Genomic DNA, 27,841 nt, shown 5'->3' with positions numbered 1-27,841 from the left:
ACGTGCAAAGAAAATGATAGGATGGATAATGAGAACTTTCAAAACGAGAGATGCCAAGCCCATGATGATCCTTTTCAAATCACTTGTTCTCTCTAGGCTGGAATACTGCTGTACATTAACATCTCCATACAAAGCAGGTGAAATCGCAGATCTAGAGAGTGTACAGAGATCCTTTACTGCACGTATAAGTTCTGTCAAGCACCTTAACTACTGGGAACGCTTGGAAGCACTTGACTTGTACTCGTTGGAACGCAGGAGGGAGAGATATATCATAATCTACACTTGGAAAATCTTGGAAGGAATGGTCCCAAATCTGCACACAGAAATCACTCCCTACGAAAGTAAAAGACTGGGCAGGCGATGCAAAATGCCGCCAATAAAAAGTAGGGGAGCCATTGGTACAGTAAGAGAAAACACCATAAGTGTCCGGGGCCCAAAACTGTTCAACAGCCTCCCATCAAGCATTAGGGGAATTGCCAATAAACCCCTGGCTGCCTTCAAGAGAGAGCTGGACAGATACCTAAAGTCAGTGCCGGATCAGCCGGGCTGTGGCTCTTACGTCGGACTGCGTGCGGCCAGCAGTAACAGCCTAGTTGATCAGGCCCTGATCCATCGGGAGGCCTGGTCATGGACCGGGCCGCGGGGGCGTTGATCCCCGGAATAACATCCAGGTAACCTCCAGGTAACTTACCCTTGCTCCAAGAGTCTTATCGTACCTCATCACGAAGCAATTTATAGCTCCTGTGTGTGTGTGTGTGTGTGTGTGTGTGTGTGTTTACACCACACATACTAACGTACGTATAACTATTTATCATTAGTGGCAAGAACCAAAATTAAAGCATCTCCACATTTTGCCTCTCCTACCTTTACCCCGGTGGCCAGATATCATACAAAATACTGAATTCTGGAAAAAAGGGTATCCTGAACTCCCACTCTCCACTACATGACAGTTCCTCTCATTTATAACCCTCTCCAGCTAACAGCCGGCAGCGCCATTCACCCCAGCACTGCTGTCTGCCTGCATGACATCAGTGGCCCACACGTTGTCGCGCCAGATAACACACAGTCATTCATCTCACTCCTCGGGCTCAAAATTCCCGTCCTTGAAAATGCGTTCGTGTCAGTCTGTTGTCCATTTTCTTTGTTAATTGTGTGATTCAGAGGAACACACGTCGGTGTCTCGTTTTCTATCTCTCTTCTGGGCTGTTTTTTATGGTTCGTTCCATTTTATACTTCGATAAATAAATTGACATGCAAGCAGATAAATTAATATTCCCTCTCCTAGTTTCTTTTCTCTTTTGTTTTATGCAGTTTTCATAATGGTTTCAAGTCTTGTAATGCATAATTTCTCAGTCTACGAAAATTTTCAAATTAGTCGCCCGATCCCTTTGCAAATACCAACAGTAGTAGTCAGAGTTTCAGAGCAGTCGCCTGGGAGCAACACTTTGGACTGGGATCAAACTTTCAACGCTGGTGTATCTTAGAAGTTCAGGATTGTTGAATGAGTCGTGTAGATGCTAATTTGCTAATTCTGGTAATGAAACTGCCGCAAGGGGTTCTCGCTGCCATAACTTGGGATCGTCTTGTGTTCAACTTCGGAGGTTAACTCTGCTGCGCCCTACGTAAAGGAAGGTTGACATTGTTATTACACTGTGTTGAAAATGGTATAAAATACCGACAAGTTGAAGATTTAGACACATGTGCAGAAGTTAGGTATCTTTATTGTTGAAACGATTCGCCTGCACAGTAGGCTTCTTCAGTCAAATATAGAGGCAGAAGGTGTAATTGTGTAATGAATATGAAGTAATCAGTCCATCAACCTTGGAGAAATTGTATTTGATGTTGTCAGTCCCTCAGCTCCATAGAGTAGAACTCTTCTCTAGGATGAGGGACTGACCCCCTCAATTATTATTTCTCCAAGGTTGATGGACTGATTACATCACCTTCATTTCACTACTACACCTGCTGCTTCTGTATTTAACTGAAGAAGTCTACTGTGTAGGCGAATCGTTTCGACAACAAAGACACCTAACTGCTGCACATGTGTCTTAATTATTACACTATGTACATTACGCGCCAATTTACCAGTATTATTTTTCGTAATATTGTTCTGCGCCCTGATGAAGATAGGTATTTTGGTGACTGAAATAATTAAAAAGCCTGGTATTATTAGATTTCCCTCAGTAAATTATGAATGCTTGTTCTGACAGCCTTCATTCCTTCACCTCTGGTGTATCGTTCGCAGAGAAACGTTCGAATTTAAATTCACGTTTTTGTAGTGCCAATTTGACGAATTTTAACGAAAAATAAATGACGTGTATGGTATTTTGAAATGTTAGGGGAAGTAATTATAGTTTTACTGAGTATATTTTCTTTCATGGAACACCGATAAGCCAGCTGAAAGACTCGAAGAAACGGCCAAAAGCTCCACTATGCTGATTATAATAAACTCGAGACCCGACCCAAAATGAAATTTTCCTCATTTTCTCCTCGCAAAAAAGGCCATCTGTATTTTGCATATACATTTAGAATATAATATATATTTTAGTAATTATTCTTAACTGGAGGCGTAATTTAGTCTTAATGAATTTCGTCCAGTCGATAGGTTTTAAACCTAACCAGTCACTCAGTCAAATCATAACAGGGTATATACACGTAGAGGAATATCTTTCTATGTATATAAACACCGGGGGTTCACGTTAAAATATTCTTAATTGTTAAAATATTCTTAATTGTTAAAATATTCTTAATTGTTGATGCACAATTCAATTGCAATGATTTATGTTGCATTCGATAGCCTTTAGGCACATCAAAATAATAAAAAAAGGTCGGCCTTTATAGCCTGCTGTAAAAAGGTTTCAGACCTTTTGTCAGGCATAAGCAGATTGACGAGGAAAGATTATTAAGAAAATAGTTTTTACTGAGAGAGAGAGAGAGAGAGAGAGAGAGAGAGAGAGAGAGAGAGAGAGAGAGAGAGAGAGAGAGAGAGAGAGAGAGAGAGACGAGGGGGACGAGGATGAGAGTTAATAGTGCGAGGTTTAGGTCCTCTGATGTAACTGCTGTTACTGTGATGTATGCTAGTGTTGGTGTCTGTGTTAGTGTTTCCGTGTTGGTGTTTGTGCTTGTGTTAGTGTTTCTGTGTTGGTGTTTGTGCTTGTGTTAGTGTTTCCGTGTTGGTGTTTGTGCTTGTGTTAGTGTTTCTGTGTTGGTGTTTGTGCTTGTGTTAGTGTTTCCGTGTTGGTGTTTGTGCTTGTGTTAGTGTTTCTGTGTTGGTGTTTGTGCTTGTGTTAGTGTTTCTGTGTTGGTGTTTGTGCTTGTGTTAGTGTTTCTGTGTTGGTGTTTGTGCTTGTGTTAGTGTTTCTGTGTTGGTGTTTGTGCTTGTGTTAGTGTTTCTGTGTTGGTGTTTGTGCTTGTGCTAGTGTTTCTGTGTTGGTGTTTGTGCTTGTGTTAGTGTTTCTGTGTTGGTGTTTGTGCTTGTGTTAGTGTTTCTGTGTTGGTGTTTGTGCTTGTGTTAGTGTTTCCGTGTTGGTGTTTGTGCTTGTGTTAGTGTTTCTGTGTTGGTGTTTGTGCTTGTGTTAGTGTTTCTGTGTTGGTGTTTGTGCTTGTGTTAGTGTTTCTGTGTTGGTGTTTGTGCTTGTGTTAGTGTTTCTGTGTTGGTGTTTGTGCTTGTGTTAGTGTTTCTGTGTTGGTGTTTGTGCTTGTGTTAGTGTTTCCGTGTTGGTGTTTGTGCTTGTGTTAGTGTTTCTGTGTTGGTGTTTGTGCTTGTGTTAGTGCTTGTGTTAGTGTTTCTGTGTTGGTGTTCGTGCTTGTGTTAGTGTTTCTGTGTTGGTGTTTGTGCTTGTGTTAGTGTTTCTGTGTTGGTGTTTGTGCTTGTGTTAGTGTTTCTGTGTTGGTGTTTGTGTGCTTGTGTTAGTGTTTCTGTGTTGTGTGTTTGGTGCTTGTGTTAGTGTTTCTGTGTTGGTGTTTGTGCTTGTGTTAGTGTTTCTGTGTTGGTGTTTGTGCTTGTGTTAGTGTTTCTGTGTTGGTGTTTGTGCTTGTGTTAGTGTTTCTGTGTTGGTGTTTGTGCTTGTGTTAGTGTTTCTGTGTTGGTGTTTGTGCTTGTGTTAGTGTTTCCGTGTTGGTGTTTGTGCTTGTGTTAGTGTTTCTGTGTTGGTGTTTGTGCTTGTGTTAGTGTTTCTGTGTTGGTGTTTGTGCTTGTGTTAGTGTTTCTGTGTTGGTGTTTGTGCTTGTGTTAGCGTTTCTGTGTGGTGTTTGTGCTTGTGTTAGTGTTTCTGTGTTGGTGTTTGTGCTTGTGTTAGTGTTTCTGTGTTGGTGTTTGTGCTTGTGTTAGTGTTTCTGTGTTGGTGTTTGTGCTTGTGTTAGTGTTTCTGTGTTGGTGTTTGTGCTTGTGTTAGTGTTTCTGTGTTGGTGTTTGTGCTTGTTTAGTGTTTCTTGTGTGTTTGTGTTGGTGTTTGTGCTTGTGTTAGTGTTTCTGTTGTGTTTGTGCTGTTTGTGCTTGTGTTAGTGTTTCTGTGTTGGTGTTTGTGCTTGTGTTAGTGTTTCTGTGTTGGTGTTTGTGCTTGTGTTAGTGTTTCTGTGTTGGTGTTTGTGCTTGTGTTAGTGTTTCTGTGTTAGTGTTTGTGCTTGTTTTAGTGTTTCTGTGTTGGTGTTTGTGCTTGTGTTAGTGTTTCTTTGTGTGTGCTGTGTTAGTGCTTGTGTTAGTGTTTCCGTGTTGGTGTTTGTGCTTGTGTTAGTGTTTCCGTGTTGGTGTTTGTGCTTGTGTTAGTGTTTCTGTGTTGGTGTTTGCGCTTGTGTTAGTGTTTCTGTGTTGGTGTTTGTGCTTGTGTTAGTGTTTCTGTGTTGATATTTGTGCTTGTGTTAGTGTTTCTGTGTTGGTGTTTGTGCTTGTGTTAGTGTTTCTTTGTTGGTGTTTGTGCTTGTGTTAGTGTTTCCGTGTTGGTGTTTGTGCTTGTGTTAGTGTTTCTGTGTTGGTGTTTGTGCTTGTGTTAGTGTTTCTGTGTTGGTGTTTGCGCTTGTGTTAGTGTTTCTGTGTTGGTGCTTGTGTTAGTGTTTCTGTGTTGGTGTTTGTGCTTGTGTTAGTGTTTCTGTGTTGGTGTTTGTGCTTGTGTTAGTGTTTCTGTGTTGGTGTTTGTGCTTGTGTTAGTGTTTCTGTGTTGGTGTTTGTGCTTGTGTTAGTGTTTCTGTGTTGGTGTTTGTGCTTGTGTTAGTGTTTCTGTGTTGGTGTTTGTGCTTGTGTTAGTGTTTCTGTGTTGGTGTTTGTGCTTGTGTTAGTGTTTCTGTGTTGGTGTTTGTGCTTGTGTTAGTGTTTCTGTGTTGGTGTTTGTGCTTGTGTTAGTGTTTCTGTGTTGATGTTTGTGCTTGTGTTAGTGTTTCTGTGTTGGTGTTTGTGCTTGTGTTAGTGTTTCTGTGTTGGTGTTTGTGCTTGTGTTAGTGTTTCTGTGTTGGTGTTTGTGCTTGTGTTAGTGTTTCTGTGTTAGTGTTTGTGCTTGTTTTAGTGTTTCTGTGTTGGTGTTTGTGCTTGTGTTAGTGTTTCTTTGTTGGTGTTTGTGCTTGTGTTAGTGTTTCTGTGTTGGTGTTTGTGCTTGTGTTAGTGTTTCTGTGTTGATGTTTGTGCTTGTGTTAGTGTTTCTGTGTTGGTGTTTGTGCTTGTGTTAGTGTTTCTGTGTTGGTGTTTGTGCTTGTGTTAGTGTTTCTGTGTTGTTGTTTGTGCATGTGTTAGTGTTTCTGTGTTGGTGTTTGTGCTTGTGTTAGTGTTTCTGTGTTAGTGTTTGTGCTTGTTTTAGTGTTTCTGTGTTGGTGTTTGTGCTTGTGTTAGTGTTTCTTTGTTGGTGTTTGTGCTTGTGTTAGTGTTTCTGTGTTGGTGTTTGTGCTTGTGTTAGTGTTTCTGTGTTGGTGTTTGTGCTTGTGTTAGTGTTTCTGTGTTGGTGTTTGTGCTTGTGTTAGTGTTTCTGTGTTGGTGTTTGTATCTGTAGCGTTGGTACTTGTGTTAGTGTTTGTCTTTGCATTGGTATTTTTGTCTGTGTTGGTGTCTGTGCTTGTGTAGGTGCTTGTGTTGTTGCCTGTGTCTGTTGTTGTATATGTCAGTATCTACTTCTGTGTTAACATCCATGTGTATGAGTTGTCTGTGTCTACGGTGATGTTTATAGTCCGTCTGTGTTGATGTCTGTGTCTGTGGTAATCTCTAAAAAAACACTCAAATTGCATTCCAGTGAGAAAATCTTTATAATTCTGAAGACCCTGGTTCCCAATCTGCACACTGAACTATCGCCTTAGGAGAGTGGTAAGGTACATCAAATATCGTTAATAACTGAACAAGCGTAAGGGGTTCAAGGCTTCACAATACTCTCGCTTTAAATTTAAGAGAAACTGCTAGCAGATCTTTGTATTCAAGAGAAAATCAGACAAGTTCTAGCAGACAGTTCCTGATCAACCAAGCTGTTGCTTGATCTTCGGATGTACAAGAAGGGAAGGCCGGCTGCAGGCTGATAATCCAGATAGTCACTGCTCAGCTTAGGTAACAATAATCTAGTGGGTCAAGCGAGAAATCTGTACAGTGCTACGTTTTCCCCGACCTTGTTCCTGCTTTCCTTTCTCTTCTCTCTCCTTCATTTTCTTCTTTCCTCCTTCAGTTTTTCTCACACTCTCCCTGCTTCTCACCCTCCATTTCTCTTATTCATTCTCTCACTTTTTCTCTGTCCTTCCTCCTCTTTCTGTTTCTCTCTCTCTTCCACGACCTCGTTCATTCCTTTCCCTTCCCTTCCCTCATTTTCTTTTCACCTTTTTCTTCCTCTTCACTCTTTCTCTAAATCTTCTTACCTCTCGCCCTCCATTTCTCTCCTTTATTCTCTCACTTCCTCTCTCCCTCATTTCCACCATCCTCCCGTCTGTCTCTCCCTCCCTCTCATCTTCCCCATGTGTGCCTCGACCACTCTCGTGTCTCCGGCTGTTTCCTCAAAAGATCTTCAGGTTGAATGGGCATAATTAAAAAACTTTGCTTAATTCATCACTCTCGTGTCGTGGAATGTAGCGACACTCACGCCTGCGTCCTTCCTCACCTGGTATGACGTCTTTCCACCTCCTCCCACGCTCTCTCTCTCTCTCTCTCCCTCCCATCACGCCTTTCATTTTTCATTCCACACACGTCCAGATACTTGCGTTTCTTTGCTATTTTCCAGCGCCCACTTTCTACTTTCTCCACACTTGTATACTTCCAAACTCCTCCACTAATTTATGTCAAATTTATATGACTTCCGCTGTAAAAAATAGTAATAATTATAAAATATAATAATAATAATAATAATAATAATAATAATAATAATAATAATAATAATAATAATAATAATAATAATAATAATAATAATAATAATAATAATAATGCAAACGTACTGCTTTTAGAGCGGTAAATCACACTTTATATATAATTCATTTTTTCGTAAGACTAAGTCTCGTCTTAATACTCTGGCATTAGATTCTTTAACAATCATGTCTGTGTACACAGACACAGAGATATTCCTTGTTCAGTACATCTCTTTCCTCTCCAGTCACTCTTCATCTCACTGTGTCAATATTCTCGCCATCCATTTTCCCGATATACAATACTCATGATACATAATTACTCATTGTGTACTGTAAACATGGCAATACAGGCGTTATTCTGTCATTAAAACATAACCTCGCAATTATCTTCCATTGTAATTAACTGCAAATGGAGTAATAAGACCAGTATTCTATCATTCAGAATAATACCCATTGCCCCAGGAGTCTGATATATCTGTGGTCCTTCTATAAACATGCACATCTTGAAGTCTTCCCATCAGTCTTTTATCTACCAATACATAGTCCAACAAACTATAATTCCTAGATTTTTGTCGTCGTTTATTGTTGAGACGTATCGCCTACACAGTTGGCGTCAGTCAGAGAGGCTGAAGAAGCCTATGTTTGAACAATAAAGATATCCGAGTGTCGAACATGCGTCTTACTCAGCAATTTATAGGTATTTTATACCATTCTCAACATAGCAATATGTAGGTTTTGAGTCAACAAGACAGCCTCAGTGTGGACTTCCAAGTCTTCTGTAATCTGCCTTTCTCATAGACACATTTTTTAAGCACCCGATACTCCACCTGCTTTCTCGTCGATCTTACTATCTGACTGGATCTCATTTCATAGGCTCTGTATGTTCCAAAAAGGGTACACAATAAGAGTAACATAATCCTCGAACTTGCTGATAAAATCTCATTTTACAGGCTTTGTATGATTCAAAAAGAGTACAGAGTAGTAAGAGTAATCTTCGAACTTACTTGGACTTCGCTCTGCGTATCCTGTGGACCAGATCGAGATGAAGAATAGTACCCTCAGTTGGATGGTTGGAACCCTCGTGTCTGGTGTAGATCTCGACGCTGAGGCTGAGCTGGGTGGTGCGAGCTACGCTGTCTTCCGGAGACCTGTCTCCACGGACCACCACCCAGCACCGTCTCTTCCACACTTGGACCTGCAGCGGGGGGTAGGAGCACCAGCAGCACTCTCCCCCCCGGGGGAGAGAGAGACAAACACAAACATTAGTTGAGACCGAGACAGTAGTCTTAAATCTCGGGTGACCTGCGTGAACGGAGGTTCGAGCAGCCACCAATCCTGGCCCACAACGGGGCAATCACTACTGGAGCATGATATATATATATATATATATATATATATATATATATATATATATATATATATATATATATATATATATGTCGTGCCGATATATATATATATATATATATATATATATATATATATATATATAAACAAATATAAAATATATATATATATATATAATATAGGTATATTCTAAGTTCCTGTACAAAATATATATATATATATATATATATATATATATATATATATATATACATATATATATATATATATATATATATATATATATATATATATATATATATATATATATATATATATATATATATATATATATATATATATATATATATATATACATAGTCACTTTTACACAGTGAAAGCACAGGTGGAGAGAGTTTTTATTATGGCAATATTTCGCTCAATATAGAGCTTTATTATCATATTCACGTGAAGCGCCAAACCCGCGGGGGCATAATCAACTCAAGGATGGGAGAAGGCTCGATCCTCTGTCCAGTAAGCGTAAGACAGATTCTAAATCAGTGGTACAAAAGCTCTTAACTGGTAATGAAGCTTTGGTCAGTAAGGCTCTACATAGAGCGAGACGTTGCCACTAAAGCTTTTTTTTCCTGCATCTGTGGGGTTAATAGCCCTTGTACCACACCTCAGCTCATCTCCAAGCTCTGCTCAGCTCTCTCTGAGCTCAGCTTGGACAGGACCTATGATCAAGTCTCCTTACGCTTACATAACACTGCAGCGCAGCATTATATGACCCTTATGGGTTTAACGCTTGGTTTTGATAATAATAATAATAATAATAATAATAATAATAATAATAATAATAATAATAATAATAATAATAATAATAATAATAACACTGCAGCTGGGGTGGTCAAAGACCTGCTATGGTTAGAGGAAGGAGTATCGAACCTTCACTGCCTCTGTTGAACTGGAAGGGGAGGAGGAGTTAGAGTTGGGAGGAAGAGGAAGAATGAAAAAGAGAAGGAAGAAGAGGAGGAAGAAAAGAAAAGTTGGAAGGAGAAGAGGGAAGCTGGGAGGAGAAGAGGGAAGCTGGGAGGAGGAAGAAGAGAGATGCTGGGAGGAGAAGAGGGAAGCTGGGAGGAGGAAGAAGAGGGATGCTGGGAGGAGGAAGAAGAGGGATGCTGGGAGGAGGAAGAAGAGGGATGCTGGGAGGAGGAAGAAGAGGGATGCTGGGAGGAGGAAGAAGAGGGATGCTGGGAGGAGGAAGAAGAGGGATGCTGGGATGAGGAAGAAGATGGATGCTGGGAGGAGGAAGAAGAGGGATGCTGGGAGGACGAAGAAAAGGGATGCTGGGAGGAGGAAGAAGAGGGAAAAAAGGACGAAAAAAGGGGAAAAAGAGGAAGGAGAAAGATAGGGAAGGTAAGGCAGAGAAGGGAAGAAAGGAAGAGGAGGAGGAAGGACAGGAGGAAGAATGGGAAGAGGGAGGGAGGAGAATGAGCGTGAGGAGGGAAGGGAAGGGACGGAGGAAGAAAATAAAGAAGAGGAAGAAAAAGAATAGGAAGAGGAGGAGGAGGAAAGGAGAGCAACAAATAGGTAATAAAACAAACAAAAAAAAAGACCTTTGAAGACTTACACTCTCCTTTGTTACTGTTCTATCTTACTTCATCCTACGTCCCAATCCTCTACCTGAATCCTATGTCCCAATCCTACATCTGAATCCTATTATGCTTGAATCCTCCGCTTAAAGCTCGACGCCGAAATCCTACACCTAAATCCTACACCTAAATCCTACACCTAAATCCTACACCTAAATCCTACACCTAAATCCTACACCTAAATCCTACACCTAAATCCTACACCTAAATCCTACACCTAACGAAAAACTCCTCGGGGTGTTAGTGCGTAGGTTCCTTGTGTCTTCTTTACCTCTGTGGCATTTGTAACCAAAGATGTAAGGTATGCATTAATTTTTTTCGGGTGAATGTTGACAGCCGAAGTTGGGCATTGTAATGCAGACCTGTATCGTTCAGTTTGCTTTGTGCATGCAACAACAGCACCGTTGATCAGCAGGATGCTGGTGCTGCTCTCAGCACCACTGGTTCGGACGATGGTCAGTCCAAACCACATTTCTGTCCTCAGCATCTCTCAGAAGCTTTCATTCATCTTGTTATCAGCATCTCTCACATGCACTGTCTTCTCTCTCAGCATCTCTCACATGCTCTGCTTTCTCTCTTTCTCAGCACCTTTCAAATACTCTTCTTCCTTCACCCCAGCACCTCTCGGAAACCCTTCTCCCCAGTACCTCTCAGAAACCCTTTTCCCCCAGTACCTCTCAGAAACCCTCCTCCCCAGAACCTGTCGGAAACCCTTCTCCCCCAGCACCTCTCGGAAACCCTTCTCCCCAGTACCTCTCAGAAACCCTTTTCTCCCAGTACCTCTCAGAAACCCTCCTCCCCAGCACCTGTCGGAAACCCTCCTTCCCCAGCACCTTTCGGAAATCCTCCTCCCCAGCACCTCTCGGAAACCCTTCTCCTCCAGCGCCTTTCGGAAACCCTTCTCCTCCAGCACCTTTCGGAAACTCTCCTCCTCCAGCACCTTTCGGAAACCCTCCTTCCCCAGCACCTTTCGGAAATCCTCCTCCCCAGCACCTCTCGGAAACCCTTCTCCTCCAGCGCCTTTCGGAAACCCTTCTCCTCCAGCACCTTTCGGAAACTCTCCTCCTCCAGCACCTTTCGGAAACCCTCCTTCCCCAGCACCTTTCGGAAATCCTCCTCCCCAGCACCTCTCGGAAACCCTTCTCCTCCAGCGCCTTTCGGAAACCCTTCTCCTCCAGCACCTTTCGGAAACTCTCCTCCTCCAGCGCCTTTCGGAAACCCTTCTCCTCCAGCACCTTTCGGAAACTCTCCTCCTCCAGCACCTTTCGGAAACCCTCCTTCTCCAGCACCTTTCGGAAATCTCCTCCCTCAACACCTCTCAGAAATGCCACCCGCCTCACCTTCCCCTCACCCCGCTCAGCAAAGCACTAAAAAAACAAAAACCCATTCAAAACATTTCTTATTCTATTCCTCGACCCAAAACATTTCTCAAATGCTTTTCCCATCACCTTCACCCATTGTTTACGCTATTATATTTTCTCCACCACCTTTCTTTCTCCAATGTTCACACTATTTGCCCGACTGCCAGCGCCTTCAGCCTCGAGACACCGTGAGATCATCCTGAAAGTGGTATTTGATGAGAGGGCGTTCTGACACGGGTTCGAATCCCATTTGAAAGCCATCCAGTGCCGACTTGACATTCACACCTCATGGTTTTTTAGTCTCTTGCAAGGTCCTCGTCTTCAGTCAAGTTTTTTTGGTGCAAAACTGAGTAACGCCACTTCCCACGATAGCCAGTTTTACTGTTACCACTCATAAAACTACCATTCACATAGCATACTATCACATCTTGCACTACCTGTGACTGTTTCGAGTTTTTTTTTTTACCCTTTCAGCCCGGTCTTTCGCTATGCTTCCTGGTTGCTTAGTCGAAAAGGTTGTCGCTGTTAGCGGTCAGCTGGTCCACATAGACATCACTGTCTGGTTGATTTGGCACTTCGGAGAAGTAACCCTCCAGTTTCCCACTGGAAAACTCTTCTCTTGTTCCGGCAGTATCTGATATTTGCTGGCAGCAGGTTGAAGAGTCTTGGGCCACGGATGTTGATGTACTAAGACACACGTGCTGCATGTATCTTATTAATCAACATATCTGTATTATACAACTGATATCAGGATACTGACACAGCGTTCTCTTACTATGTCCATGACGCCCTTTGCTTTACACTGGATTAAACGTACACTTCCTCCCATACCTCTCATCATATTATATTAGTATTGTTCTTCAATATCTTCCAGGTTTATATTATCGGAACCTCTTCTTCGTTCAGAAGAGTTAGTATATTTCAAGTACTCTGAGGCGTTCCTAAGAGTTTAAATGTCTAATTGACTGTCTGAGGGCAGGCAACGATCTCCGTATGTTTTCCAGGTCTGATATGTCTCCTGCCTTGAGCGGCTCTGTGAGCACACAACATTATGGTAGACGTAAGAACACAAGTGATGTGAATTATACAGTCAATGGTATAGTATATCATGTCATTTTTCTGACATTGCTGTACATGTTTATGTTCTTAGAGTGACAATTCATCTCTTAATACTCTTAATACTGTTCTAAAATCTTTTACCTGTTTTTTAAGTTCTGTATTCTCTCTGGGCTCTCCATTCTTTTCTTATTAAAACAACTGAATTTGTCATCATTGAATATAATATTATTTTCTTTTGCCCTTTGTAAAATTTAGTTGATGTCTCTCAATAATTTTTCAACATTTTTTTTTGGCGACTTTCATACTTGTTTTGGTTTAGTCGCAAAGGATGATACATAGGTGTCTAATGTTTCTATCTGTCTGCTATGAGGGCAAGAATTACTACAACTGCTAGTATCGTGCCTTGCGGTACTGAACGTTTTCCTTTGCCGAGACTAGATTCCGTTTTGCTTTCGAACACATTTTGTTCCGTTTGCTAGAGATCTAAATATACATCCCATCCAGTGTGGGGGATAGTTATATACTACCATCACTTATATACAACATACACTACCACCACTCATACACAACATACACTACCACCACTCATACACAACATACACTACCACCACTCATACACAACATACACTATCACCACTCATACACAACATACTCTACAATCACTCAACTAGCATGCACCAATACCACTCACACACGACATACGCCACCACCACTCATACACAACATACACTACCACCACTCATACACAACATACACTATCACCACTCATACACAACATTCACTACCATCACTCAACTAGCATACACCAATACCACTCACACACAACATACACTACAACCACTCATACACAACATACACTATCACCAATCATACACAACATACACTACCACCACTCATACACAACATACACTAACACCAATCATACACAACATACACTACCACCACTCACACACGACATACACTACCACCACTCATACACAACATACACTACCACCACTCATACACAACATAAACTACCACCAATCATACACAGCATACACTACCACCACTCACACACGACATACACTACCACGTCTCATACACAACATACACTACCACCACTCATACACAACATACACTACCACCACTCATACACAACATACACTACAACCACTTATACACAACATACACTACAACCACTCATACACAACATACACTACCACCACTCATACACAACATACACTACCACCACTCACACACAACATACACTACCACCACTCATACACAACATACACTACCACCAATCATACACAGCATACACTACCACCACTCACACACGACATACACTACCACGTCTCATACACAACATACACTACCACCACTCATACACAACATACACTACCACCACTCATACACAACATACACTACAACCACTTATACACAACATACACTACAACCACTCATACACAACATACACTACCACCAGTCACACAACATACACTACCACCAATCACACAACATACACTACCACCAGTCACACAACATACACTACCACCAGTCACACAACATACACTACCACCAATCACACAACATACACTGCCACCAGTCACACAACATACACTTCCACCAGTCACACAACATACACTACCACCAGTCACACAACATACACTACCACCAGTCACACAACATACACTACCACCAGTCACACAACATACACTACCACCAGTCACACAACATACACTACCACCAGTCACACAACATACACTACCACCAGTCACACAACATACACTACCACCAGTCACACAACATACACTTCCACCAGTCACACAACATACACTACCACCAGTCACACAACATACACTACCACCAATCACACAACATACACTACCACCAGTCACACAACATACACTACCACCAGTCACACAACATACACTACCACCAATCACACAACATACACTGCCACCAGTCACACAACATACACTTCCACCAGTCACACAACATACACTACCACCAGTCACACAACATACACTACCACCAGTCACACAACATACACTACCACCAGTCACACAACATACACTACCACCAGTCACACAACATACACTACCACCAGTCACACAACATACACTACCACCAATCACACAACATACACTGCCACCAGTCACACAACATACACTTCCACCAGTCACACAACATACACTACCACCAGTCACACAACATACACTACCACCAGTCACACAACATACACTACCACCAGTCACACAACATACACTACCACCAGTCACACAACATACACTACCACCAGTCACACAACATACACTACCACCAGTCACACAACATACACTACCACCAGTCACACAACATACACTGCCACCAGTCACACAACATACACTACCACCAGTCACACAACATACACTACCACCAGTCACACAACATACACTACCACCAGTCACACAACATACACTACCACCAGTCACACAACATACACTACCACCAGTCACACAACATACCCTACCACCAGTCACACAACATACACTACCACCAATCACACAACATACACTACCACCAGTCACACAACATACACTACCACCAGTCACACAACATACACTGCCACCAGTCACACAACATACACTACCACCAATCACACAACATACACTACCACCAGTCACACAACATACACTACCACCAGTCACACAACATACACTACCACCAATCACACAACATACACTGCCACCAGTCACACAACATACACTTCCACCAGTCACACAACATACACTACCACCAGTCACACAACATACACTACCACCAGTCACACAACATACACTACCACCAGTCACACAACATACACTACCACCAGTCACACAACATACACTACCACCAGTCACACAACATACACTACCACCAATCACACAACATACACTGCCACCAGTCACACAACATACACTTCCACCAGTCACACAACATACACTACCACCAGTCACACAACATACACTACCACCAGTCACACAACATACACTACCACCAGTCACACAACATACCCTACCACCAGTCACACAACATACACTACCACCAATCACACAACATACACTACCACCAGTCACACAACATACACTACCACCAGTCACACAACATACACTACCACCAGTCACACAACATACACTACCACCAGTCACACAACATACACTACCACCAGTCACACAACATACACTGCCACCAGTCACACAACATACACTACCACCAGTCACACAACATACACTACCACCAATCACACAACATACACTACCACCAGTCACACAACATACACTACCACCAGTCACACAACATACACTACCACCAGTCACACAACATACACTACCACCAGTCACACAACATACACTACCACCAGTCACACAACATACACTACCACCAGTCACACAACATACACTACCACCAGTCACACAACATACACTACCACCAGTCACACAACATACCCTACCACCAGTCACACAACATACACTACCACCAATCACACAACATACACTACCACCAGTCACACAACATACACTACCACCAGTCACACAACATACACTACCACCAGTCACACAACATACACTGCCACCAGTCACACAACATACACTACCACCAATCACACAACATACACTACCACCAGTCACACAACATACACTACCACCAGTCACACAACATACACTACCACCAGTCACACAACATACACTACCACCAGTCACACAACATACACTACCACCAGTCACACAACATACACTACCATCAGTCACACAACATACACTACCACCAGTCACACAACATACACTACCACCAGTCACACAACATACACTGCCACCAGTCACACAACATACACTACCACCAGTCACACAACATACACTACCACCAATCACACAACATACACTACCACCAGTCACACAACATACACTACCACCAGTCACACAACATACACTACCACCAGTCACACAACATACACTACCACCAGTCACACAACATACACTACCACCAGTCACACAACATACACTACCACCAGTCACACAACATGCACTACCACCAGTCACACAACATACACTACCACCAATCACACAACATACACTACCACCAGTCACACAACATACACTGCCACCAGTCACACAACATACACTACCACCAGTCACACAACATACACTACCACCAATCACACAACATACACTACCACCAATCACACAACATACACTACCACCAGTCACACAACATACACTTCCACCAGTCACACAACATACACTACCACCAGTCACACAACATACACTACCACCAGTCACACAACATACACTACCACCAGTCACACAACATACACTACCACCAGTCACACAACATACACTACCACCAGTCACACAACATACACTACCACCAGTCACACAACATACACTTCCACCAGTCACACAACATACACTACCACCAGTCACACAACATACACTACCACCAGTCACACAACATACACTACCACCAGTCACACAACATACACTACCACCAGTCACACAACATACACTACCACCAGTCACACAACATACACTACCACCAGTCACACAACATACACTACCACCAGTCACACAACATACACTACCACCAATCACACAACATACACTACCACCAGTCACACAACATACACTACCACCAGTCACACAACATACACTACCACCAGTCACACAACATACACTACCACCAATCACACAACATACACTACCACCAGTCACACAACATACACTACCACCAGTCACACAACATACACTACCACCAGTCACACAACATACACTACCACCAGTCACACAACATGCACTACCACCAGTCACACAACATACACTACCACCAGTCACACAACATACACTACCACCAGTCACACAACATACACTACCACCAGTCACACAACATACACTACCACCAGTCACACAACATACACTACCACCAGTCACACAACATACACTACCACCAGTCACACAACATACACTACCACCACTCATATACAACATACACTACCACCACTCATATACAACATACACTACCACCACTCACATACAACATACACTACCACCACTCACATACAACATACACTACCACCAGTCACACAACATACACTACCACCACTCATATACAACATACACTACCACCACTCATATACAACATACACTACCACCACTCATATACAACATACACTACCACCACTCATATACAACATACACTACCACCACTCACATACAACATACACTACCACCACTCACATACAACATACACTACCACCAGTCACACAACATACACTACCACCACTCATATACAACATACACTACCACTCTACAACATACTACCACCACTCACATACAACATACACTACCACCAGTCACATACAACATACACTACCACCACTCACATACAACATACACTACCACCACTCACATACAACATACACTACCACCACTCACATACAACATACACTACCACCACTCATATAAACATACACTACCACCACTCACATACAACATACACTACCTCACACACATACAACTACACTACCACCACTCACATACAACCATACCACCACCTCACTCACATACAACATACACTACCACCACTCACATACAACATACGACTACCACCACTCACATACAACATACACTACCACCACTCATATACAACATACACTACCACCACTCATATACACATACACTACCACCACTCACATACAACATACACTACCACCACTCATATACAACATACACTACCACCACTCACATACAACATACACTACCACCACTCATATACAACATACACTACCACCACTCATATACAACATACACTACCACCACTCATATACAACATACACTACCACCACTCATATACAACATACACTACCACCACTCACATACAACATACACTACCACCACTCACATACAACATACACTACCACCACTCATATACAACATACACTACCACCACTCATATACAACATACACTACCACCACTCACATACAACATACACTACCACCACTCACATACAACATACACTACCACCACTCACATACAACATACACTACCACCACTCACATACAACATACACTACCACCACTCATATACAACATACACTACCACCACTCACATACAACATACACTACCACCACTCACATACAACATACACTACCACCACTCACATACAACATACACTACCACCACTCATATACAACATACACTACCACCACTCACATACACTACACACCACCTACACATACACTACCACCACTCATATACAACATACACTACCACCACTCATATACAACATACACTACCACCACTCAGATACAACATACACTACCACCACTCTCGTAAAAAAAACACTCAGACAAACACATGTTGTAAACACCCAGACATTCGTCTCTATGCCACCGGGTATAAGGGTGAAAATGACTCCCTCCGTGCCCGGCTTAACTGAACGATAAAACATTCTAGCATTTGGTGAATTTGCCTGACGGTCATTGGATTATACTTCCTTCTCCTCTTCCCTCTCTCCCTCCCTCTCACCTTTCTTTTTCCTCCCCCCACTCTCATCTCCCTCCAAGAACATCAACAGCCTCATTGATCAGAGGCCAGTTAGAGGTCGGAGGATCGAGCCTTCTCGACTCGTATTGACGTGCCCTCTCTCTCTCTCTCCCTCTGTCTCTCAGTTTTTCTTCTCAGTCCCATAGTCTCTCCTTCCCTCTCTCCTTCATATAATCTATCACTCGTTTTCTCCCTTTTATAGCCTTTCTCCCTCCTTCCTTACCTTCCTCCTTCACTCTCTCCTCCCTCCAATTGCCTCTCCTTCTCTGAACCACTTTTATCTCTGGGAGATGAACAGTCCGGCCAACAGCTTCCACCACTGGTTCAACAGCCTCATTGATCAGGGCATCAGCCAGGAAGCTTAGTCTAGCTAGAACCTCATCATGGGGGAGATAACACCTGGAACATCAACTCATAACTATGAAAATTATCATACTTCTAACCACTTACGTAGCCACCACTCTTTAAATTACTAATGTAAATACCCGACCTCTACTCTTCATCGTAACTACCCCAGCTCTAATTACTAATGTAGCAACGATGCATCTAACCGCTGAGAGAGCCACCACACCTCTAACCACTAACAGAGCCACCACAACCACCACACCTCTAACCACTAACATAATCACCATACCTCTCACCACACCGGTAACTAAAACAATCACAAATTTGCTCAAAGGCCTGTCTCTCTCTCTCTCTCTCTCTCTCTCTCTCTCTCTCTCTCTCTCTCTCTCTCTCTCTCTCTCTCTCTCTCTCTCTCTCTCTCTCTCTCTCTCTCTCTCTCTCTCTCTCTCTCTCTCTCTCTCCCAAATGTATAATTTTCACAATCTTTCGAAATTAAAACATTGACCTCACTGCCGCTGGGGTTGTATGAACCATTTCCACCGCCATTACTGTTGTCAAAATGAATTTCTATGTCCCTACTGGCAGCCATAGTCGCGTTGGCTAGGTCGTTACTGAACATATTGAATGACCAGGAAGTGAAGCTTTTGAACGTCCAGGAATTAAACCTACTGAACGACCAGGAAGTGAACTTACTGAACGACCAGGGAGTGAACCTACTGAACGACCAGGAAGTAAACCTACTGAACGACCACGAAGTGAACCGAGTGAACGACCAGTGTGAGGCAATTACAACCCGTCCTCATCTCCCATTCCATCCACGTGTCGTTTCTGCGCTGCCTAATTCGTTGTAAAACTGTTTTCTGAGACCCCTGGAAGCCTGGAAGAGGACGGAGGATCGAGCCTTTTACTAATCCTTGCACTTAAGTACCCACCTGGGTTTAGTGCTTGATGTAAATATATATAATAATATTTTTTTTGTCTCCCTTGTGTGATACTTTGAGAGGTGTACTAAGGGATACTCACAGGGATAGGCTGAGGGATACCTCGAGGGATACCTCGAGGTATTCCTTGAGGTATCCCATATACGAAGGAAAATTACCAATGGAAACGACGTTCTGAATGACCAAAGAGGGTAAAAAGTAGGTGAGAAGTGACAGGGACGTGAGAGATGAAGTAAAGAGCAGAGTACAAGCAGTATACTGGAGACCGGGAGCAGCAGAACAACAACAGAGAGACACAGATACAAGACACACAATGGAGTAAGCACTGGAGAAGCTTGTCAAAAAGAGGTTGACGTAACAAAAGCAGTGGGACCTGAGCAAATGCCTCTAGGGAGACTGGAAGACTGAGCAGAGACTCAGAAGGACCTCCAAGCGAAAATCTCCAACGGGAACTAAAAGTCACCGAAGATTTACAAGCTACTTTGAATAAAATATAAAAACTGGGGCTAATTCTTTTTTGTCTTCCTGTGTATATACGTAACCAGAGAAGAGGTGCTGAATTACTGACTGGTGTCATTAAGAAATATTTCTGAAGAGTTCTGAGAGTTCTACTCCCGGAGCCCGGCCACAGGCCAGGCTTGTCTGGTGCTTGCCTGGTCAACCAGGCTGTTGCTACTGGTGGTCCGCAGACTCACATACCCATCACAACCTGGTTACTGAAAAAAATAAGTGAAGTTTTCCAGAGAGGGAAGGTTATAACAGAGAAGACCAACACAGATTCAGGAACCTAACGTCTCGTCTCACCAACATTCTGCGAGGTTGATCCGGAAGTCAACGCCCCCCGCGGCCCGGTCCGTGACCAGACTCTTTTAAACTGATTTTATAGTATTTGTGTTGAGTGCTTCTGTTCGGGCCTTTTAATTTTTGTTGTTTTTATACCAGATTTTATTGTCTCATGTATATTTATAAAGGCTGTGGCTGCTAAATTACCTACGCGGTCATATTGCTCCGTACATGTCGCGACGACCAGACGTCGCAGGTCACGGGTTATTTGTGTATTGTTTCAGTTACGGTATTGTGCATTTTTGCTCTTTAACACTCTGCAGTTTTACTACAGATCTCGTTAGATAAAAGAGGAACAGTGAAGCTGAGTTGATAACAGACTGAGATACGTGTATAAAGGAAGGTATGCAGAGTATTTCGCCTTGTGATGGCAGAGGTGCTGGCAGAGGTGGTGGCAGAGGTGAGGGCAGAGGTGGTGGCAGAGGTGGTGGCAGAGTTGGTGGCAGAGGTAGTGGTAGAGGTGGTGGCAGAGGTGGTGGCAGAGGTAGTGGTAGAGGTGGTGGCAGAGGTGGTGGCAGAGGTGGTGGCAGAGGTGGTGGCAGAGGTAGTGGTAGAGGTGGTGGCAGAGGTGGTGGCAGAGGTAGTGGTAGAGGTGGTGGCAGAGGTGGTGGCAGAGGTGGTGGCAGAGGTGGTGGCAGAGGTGGTGGTAGAAGTGGTGGCAGAGGTGGTGGCAGAGGTGGCGAAAGAGTTGGTGGCAGAGGTGGTGGCAAAGGTAGTGGTAGAGGTGGTGGCAGAGGTGGTGGCAGAGGTGGTGGCAGAGGTGTTGGCAGAGGTGGTGGTAGAGGTGGTGACAGAAGTGGTGGCAGAGGTGGTGGCAGAGGTGGTGGCAGAGGTGGTGGCAGAGGTGGTGGCAGAGGTGGTGGCAGAGGTGGTGGCAGAAGTGGAGGCAGAGGTGGTAGCAGAGGTGGTGGCAGAGGTGGTGGCAGAGGTGGTGGTGGAAGTGGTGGCAGAGGTGGTGGCAGAGGTGGTGGCAGAGGTGGTGGCAAAGGTAGTGGCAGAGGTGGTGGCAGAGGTGGTGGCAGAGGTGGTGGCAGAGGTGGTGGCAGAAGTGGAGGCAGAGGTGGTAGCAGAGGTAGTGACAGAGGTGGTGGCAGGGGTGGTGGTAGAAGTGGTGGCAGAGGTGGTGGCAGAGGTGGTGGCAGAGATGGTGGCAGAGGTGGTGGCAAAGGTAGTGGTAGAGGTGGTGGCAGAGGTGGTGGCAGAGGTGGTGGCAGAGGTGGTGGCAGAGGTGGTGGCAGAAGTGATGGCAGAGGTGGTGGCAGAGGTGGTGGCAAAGGTAGTGGTAGAGGTGGTGGCAGAGGTGGTGGCAGAGGTGGTGGCAGAGGTGGTGGCAGAGGTGGTGGTAGAGGTGGTGGCAGAGGTGGTGGCAGAAGTGGAGGCAGAGGTGGTAGCAGAGGTGGTGGAAGAGGTGGTGGCAGAGGTGGTGGTAGAAGTGGTGGCAGAGGTGGTGGCAGAGGTGGTGGCAGAGATGGTGGCAGAGGTGGTGGCAAAGGTAGTGGTAGAGGTGGTGGCAGAGGTTGTGGCAGAAGTGGTGGCAGAGGTGGTGGCAGAGGTGGTGGCAGAGGTGGTGGTAGAAGTGGTGGCAGAGGTGGTGGCAGAGATGGTGGCAGAGATGGTGGCAGAGGTGGTGGCAAAGGTAGTGGTAGAGGTGGTGGCAGAGGTGGTGGCAGAGGTGGTGGCAGAGGTGGTGGCAGAAGTGATGGCAGAGGTGGTGACAGAGGTGGTGGCAAAGGTAGTGGCAGAGGTGGTGGCAGAGGTGGTGGCAGAGGTGGTGGCAGAGGTGGTGGCAGAGGTGGTGGCAGAGGTGGTGGCAAAGGTAGTGGCAGAGGTGGTGGCAGAGGTGGTGGCAGAGGTGGTGGCAGAGGTGGTGGCAGAGGTGGTGGCAGAGGTGGTGGCAGAGGTGGTGGCAGAGGTGGTGGCAGAGGTGGTGGCAGAGGTCGTGGTAGAGGTGATTGCAGAGGTGGTGGCAGAGGTGGTGGCAGAGGGTAGTGGCAAGGTAGTGGAAGAGGTGGTGGCAGAGGTGGTGGCAGAGGTAGTGGTAGAGGTGGTGGCAGAGGTGGTGGCAGAGGTGGTGGCAAAGGTGGTGGCAGAGGTGGTGGCAGAGGTGGTGGTAGAGGTGGTGGCAGAGGTGGTGGCAGAGATGGTGGTAGAGGTGGTGCCAGAAGTGGTGGCAGAGGTGGTGGCAGAGGTGGTGGCAGAGGTGGTGGCACAGGTGATGACAGAGGTGGTGGCACAGGTGATGGCACAGGTGGTGGCAGAGGTGGTAGCGGAGATAGAACAAGCATATGAGAAAGAACAGTAAGGAACACACTTCATACTTAGCTTCAAGAATAGGTATAAAGCAGGGGCTGCCACGCCAAAAACCCTGTGTGTCAAGATAAAGGGCCAGGGGCCAGGAGCTGAGTCTCAGTATCCTAAAATATTTTACAGCAATATCATTAATTTAATGTAGATAAGTAATAAAAGATATATGACAGGAATCACAAAATAAGGAAGAAAATAGTAGGAAGAGAAGGATTAGGAGGAGGAGGAGGAGGAGGAGAAGGAAGAAGAGGAGGAAGAAGAGGAGGAAGAAAAGAAGGAAGAAGAGGAGGAGAAGGAGGAATAAAGGAGAGAAAATAGTCTTTGAGAGGAAAATCTCTGGCCAGGGAACAAAGGGTTAAGTCATCAGTCTGGACAACAATGTTTCTCTCACTGGTGTGACGTCTTACCCCCTCTTCCCTTTCCTTTATTTATTCCCTTTCCCCTTTCCCTTTCTTTTTTCCCATCTTCTTCTCCCTCCAATTACACTTCCCCCTCTCCCTCTACACTCCCTTCCCTTACTTTCTCTCCTCTCTTCCTTCCAACGCTCTCCACTATCCCATGTCCTTACCAACTCTCTCTCTCTCACTTTTTCTCTTACACCAATCTCGACTATATTTAAAAAGATGATGGTAAATTTTACGAAGAAGAATACTTCGAAACCTCTGTTATTATTATTATTATTATTATTATTATTATTATTATTATTATTATTATTATTATTATTATTATTATTATTATTATTATTATTATTATTACTATTATTATTATTATTATTATTATTATTATTATTATTATTATTATTATTATTATTATTATTATTACTATTATTATTATTATTATTATTATTATTATTATTATTATTATTATTATTATTATTATTATTATTATTATTATTATTATTATGGGAGGCTCGAACCTCCTTTCGTAGTTGCGTGGGGAAAAGCTACTCTGGTAGCAAGGCTTTTTTCAAGATTTTATTGTGACGTTTCACTCCACTTCTCTTTGCTCCCATCTGGCAAAACATCGTTATAATAAAGAGCGTAATAAAGGGTGGAATAGTTTTACTTTGTTGACCTCTAGAACGATGTGTTGTCTTGTATCACAAGACGTACAGTGTGTGGTGGCAGCTGTCAAGGTCACGTACAGTGTGTGGTGGCAGCTGTCAAGGTCACGTACAGTGTGTGGGGGCAGCTGTCAAGGTCACGTACAGTGTGTGGGGGCAGCTGTCAAGGTCACGTACAGTGTGTGGGGGCAGCTGTCAAGGTCACGTACAGTGTGTGGGGGCAGCTGTCAAGGTCACGTACAGTGTGTGGGGGCAGCTGTCAAGGTCACGTACAGTGTGTGGGGCAGCTGTCAAGGTCACGTACAGTGTGTGGTGGCAGCTGTCAAGGTCACGTACAGTGTGTGGTGGCAGCTGTCAAGGTCACGTACAGTGTGTGGTGGCAGCTGTCAAGGTCACGTACAGCGTGTGGTGGCAGCTGTCAAGATTACATACAGGCACAAGAAAGACGATAAGACGCTCTGTACATAGTTTTAAGAACAGGTACGATAGGGGCCCCCCGAGGCCAAGATGGAGTGAATCTGGCGAACGGCAAATTGAGAGGCGGAGCCAAGAGCTAAGACTCGACCTCTGCAATCACAAACAAGTGAATAATAAAGTAACTTCGACTAGCAATCATGGTGAAACACGGATAGAGGGTCGGGGTGAGGGAAGCCTTAATTAATGAGTCAGGGAGGAGGATAGGAAGAGGCAAGGGAGGTCAGGGATTGGGAAAGGTTGGGTAAGGCAGAGATGGGATTGAGGTAGGGGAGGAAAGTAGGGAAAGGTAGAAATAGTAAGGCAGGAAGTGGGTGGGACAGGTACTGAGAATAGGGGGGAACAATTAATTGGAATGATCTATGGCACCATAAATTTAACGTGATGGAGAGGTATGCGAGAGGGATGAGCGGGGTGATTAACGAGGGTATGTGGGAGAGTGTAAACGATACCGAGATTTGAGCTACCTGGACGACCTTGAGGTCGTACCGAGGGTCAGCGCCTGGGGAATGGAAGGTGATCAAGGCTCATCGAATTAAGGAAGAGGTAGCTAAATCAAGAACACTTCACAGGCATCAAGGCACACATTTAAAGAGACTAAAAACACTGCTAACACAAAATGGCTTGACACAAAATGTGACCAAAGTGACTCTTAATATAACCCTTGAGGCAGTGAAAAATACTTGAATATTGAGGAATAAGAGACATGCAGAAGTTGGGTTTCTTTATTACTGAAACGCCTCGCCTGAGCAGCACTTTTTTCAATCGAATACAGAAATAACTTTATACAGAACTAACTTTATGTCTCAGAACTAACTTTATACCTCATGATAACCCATGAGACATAAAGTCTCTAGCCTTGATAGAAAGTTTTCAGCCCCTTTAGACATGATAGAAGGTGTTCAGTCCCTTAGCCTTGATAAGTGGTCTTCATTTCCTTGGCCTTGATAGGTGTTCAGTCACTCAGTGTCTTGTTCAGTGTCTTGGCCTTGATAGATAGTCTTTATTCCCATGACCTTGACGGGTGTTCAGTTAGCTTTCATAGAAAGAGTGCATTCCCGCACTCTTGACAGGTGTTCAAGTGGGCAGTGAAGACACCCAAGTGTTGGACAAGTGTCTTGTTCACCTACAGGTGTGGTTTTCACAAGGCAAGGTATATATAAATCACGAGCACCTCCACTCTGGGCTGTCTTCCCCACCAATAGAACTGCTGACGTTACACACGAACACGAAACATCTTAAGAAATGTCAAGGAGGTAGGATGGAGACAGATGCGTTGGTGAGAAGATACCTCTCTCTCTCGCCCCCTCTCTCTCTCGCTCCCTCTCTCTCTCGCTCCCTCTCTCTCTCGCTCCCTCTCTCTCTCGCTCCCTCTCTCTCTCGCTCCCTCTCTCCATGAGGAGAAACATGAACATCAAAATGGTATACAATACCGACAGGTTGTTAGGTAAGACACATATGCAACAGTTAGACAACTTTATTCCGAAACGTTTCGCCTACACAGTAGGCTTCTTCAGTCGAATACAGAAAGTAGGCAGGAACAGTAGAGATGTGAAGACGATTACATCGTCTTCACATCTCTACTGTTCCTGCCTACTTTCTGTATTCGACTGAAGAAGCCTACTGTGTAGGCGAAACGTTTCGGAATAAAGTTGTCTAACTGTTGCATATGTGTCTTACCTAACAACAGGAGAAACATGCTGAGAGAGAGAGAGAGAGAGAGAGAGAGAGAGAGAGAGGGAGAGAGAGAGAGAGAGAGTCTGTATTTATGTATTCCGTCTGGTGGACCCTCAGTATGTTTGTCTCTTCGGTGATTACGTTTTTCTGCTGAGTTTTACTCTCTGCTTGAGAGGTGTTTGAAGGGGTGTTTGCTTTTGCTTCAAGGATTTTTGTGTGCTTATTCCTCTACTATTTTATCTTGCTTGTTTTTTTTTTAAATTTCTTTAATGAGTCTCTCTCTCTCTCTCTCTCTCTCTCTCTCTCTCTCTCTCTCTCTCTCTCTCTCTCTCTCTCTCTCTCTCTCTCTCTCTCTCTCTCTCTCTCTCTCTCTCTCTCTCTCTCTCTCTCTCTCTCTCTCTCGTTATTTTCCATGTCCATATTTGTCTTCGAGTCTCTGGATTTGTTTGTCTCTTTAGCATTTGTATCTAGAATTGTTTATATTGTGTTTTGGATTTATTTTTTTAAATAAATTTTAGTGGGGGTCTTCTCACGTGTTTTTCCCTTATATCTGAATTAACTTCTTTTTATTCCTGTCCACTCTTATTTTTCTAGTGATTATTTACAATATTTATCTATTATTTATGCCATTTTCTATCTACGTCTCCTGTCTTGCCCTTGCGTACCGATTTCCTTCCTCGTTCGTATATATCTGATATACTTTCTTACAGACGACAGTACTATCTTCCACTCTTGCCCTTGCCTATATATACATACCTACGAACTTGCCCTTCCGTATATAACCTACCAACCTTGCCCTTCCGTATATATACCTACCCACCTTCCCCTTGCGAATATTCACCTATGACAGATTTTAGAAGCAGAGTATTCTAAGATATACTTTTAAATACACCTGTGTCTCTGCTCGCATGTATGGACACGAGATGATTTTATGACAATATATGTGGAAATACACAA

At 43.8% G+C, this 27,841-nt stretch overlaps 1 protein-coding gene across 2 annotated transcripts in view; it reads right to left on the bottom strand.

Annotated features, from left to right (window-relative positions):
- The window catches only part of LOC128693387 (uncharacterized), a 338,832-nt gene that overhangs the window by 152,176 nt on the left and 158,815 nt on the right, over positions 1 to 27,841 (bottom strand). For both annotated transcript variants that reach the window (XM_070097375.1, XM_070097376.1), the window contains one exon: positions 8,301 to 8,491. In XM_070097375.1, the coding sequence (XP_069953476.1) occupies positions 8,301 to 8,491 (191 nt within the window). The remainder of the gene's footprint in view (positions 1 to 8,300; positions 8,492 to 27,841) is intronic.

The sequence above is a fragment of the Cherax quadricarinatus genome, chromosome 57 (genome assembly GCF_038502225.1).
Source record: "Cherax quadricarinatus isolate ZL_2023a chromosome 57, ASM3850222v1, whole genome shotgun sequence".
Taxonomy (NCBI): Eukaryota; Metazoa; Arthropoda; class Malacostraca; order Decapoda; family Parastacidae; genus Cherax; species Cherax quadricarinatus.
The sequence above is the reverse complement of the archived record's forward strand: the minus strand, read 5'-3'. Positions and strand labels throughout refer to the sequence as shown.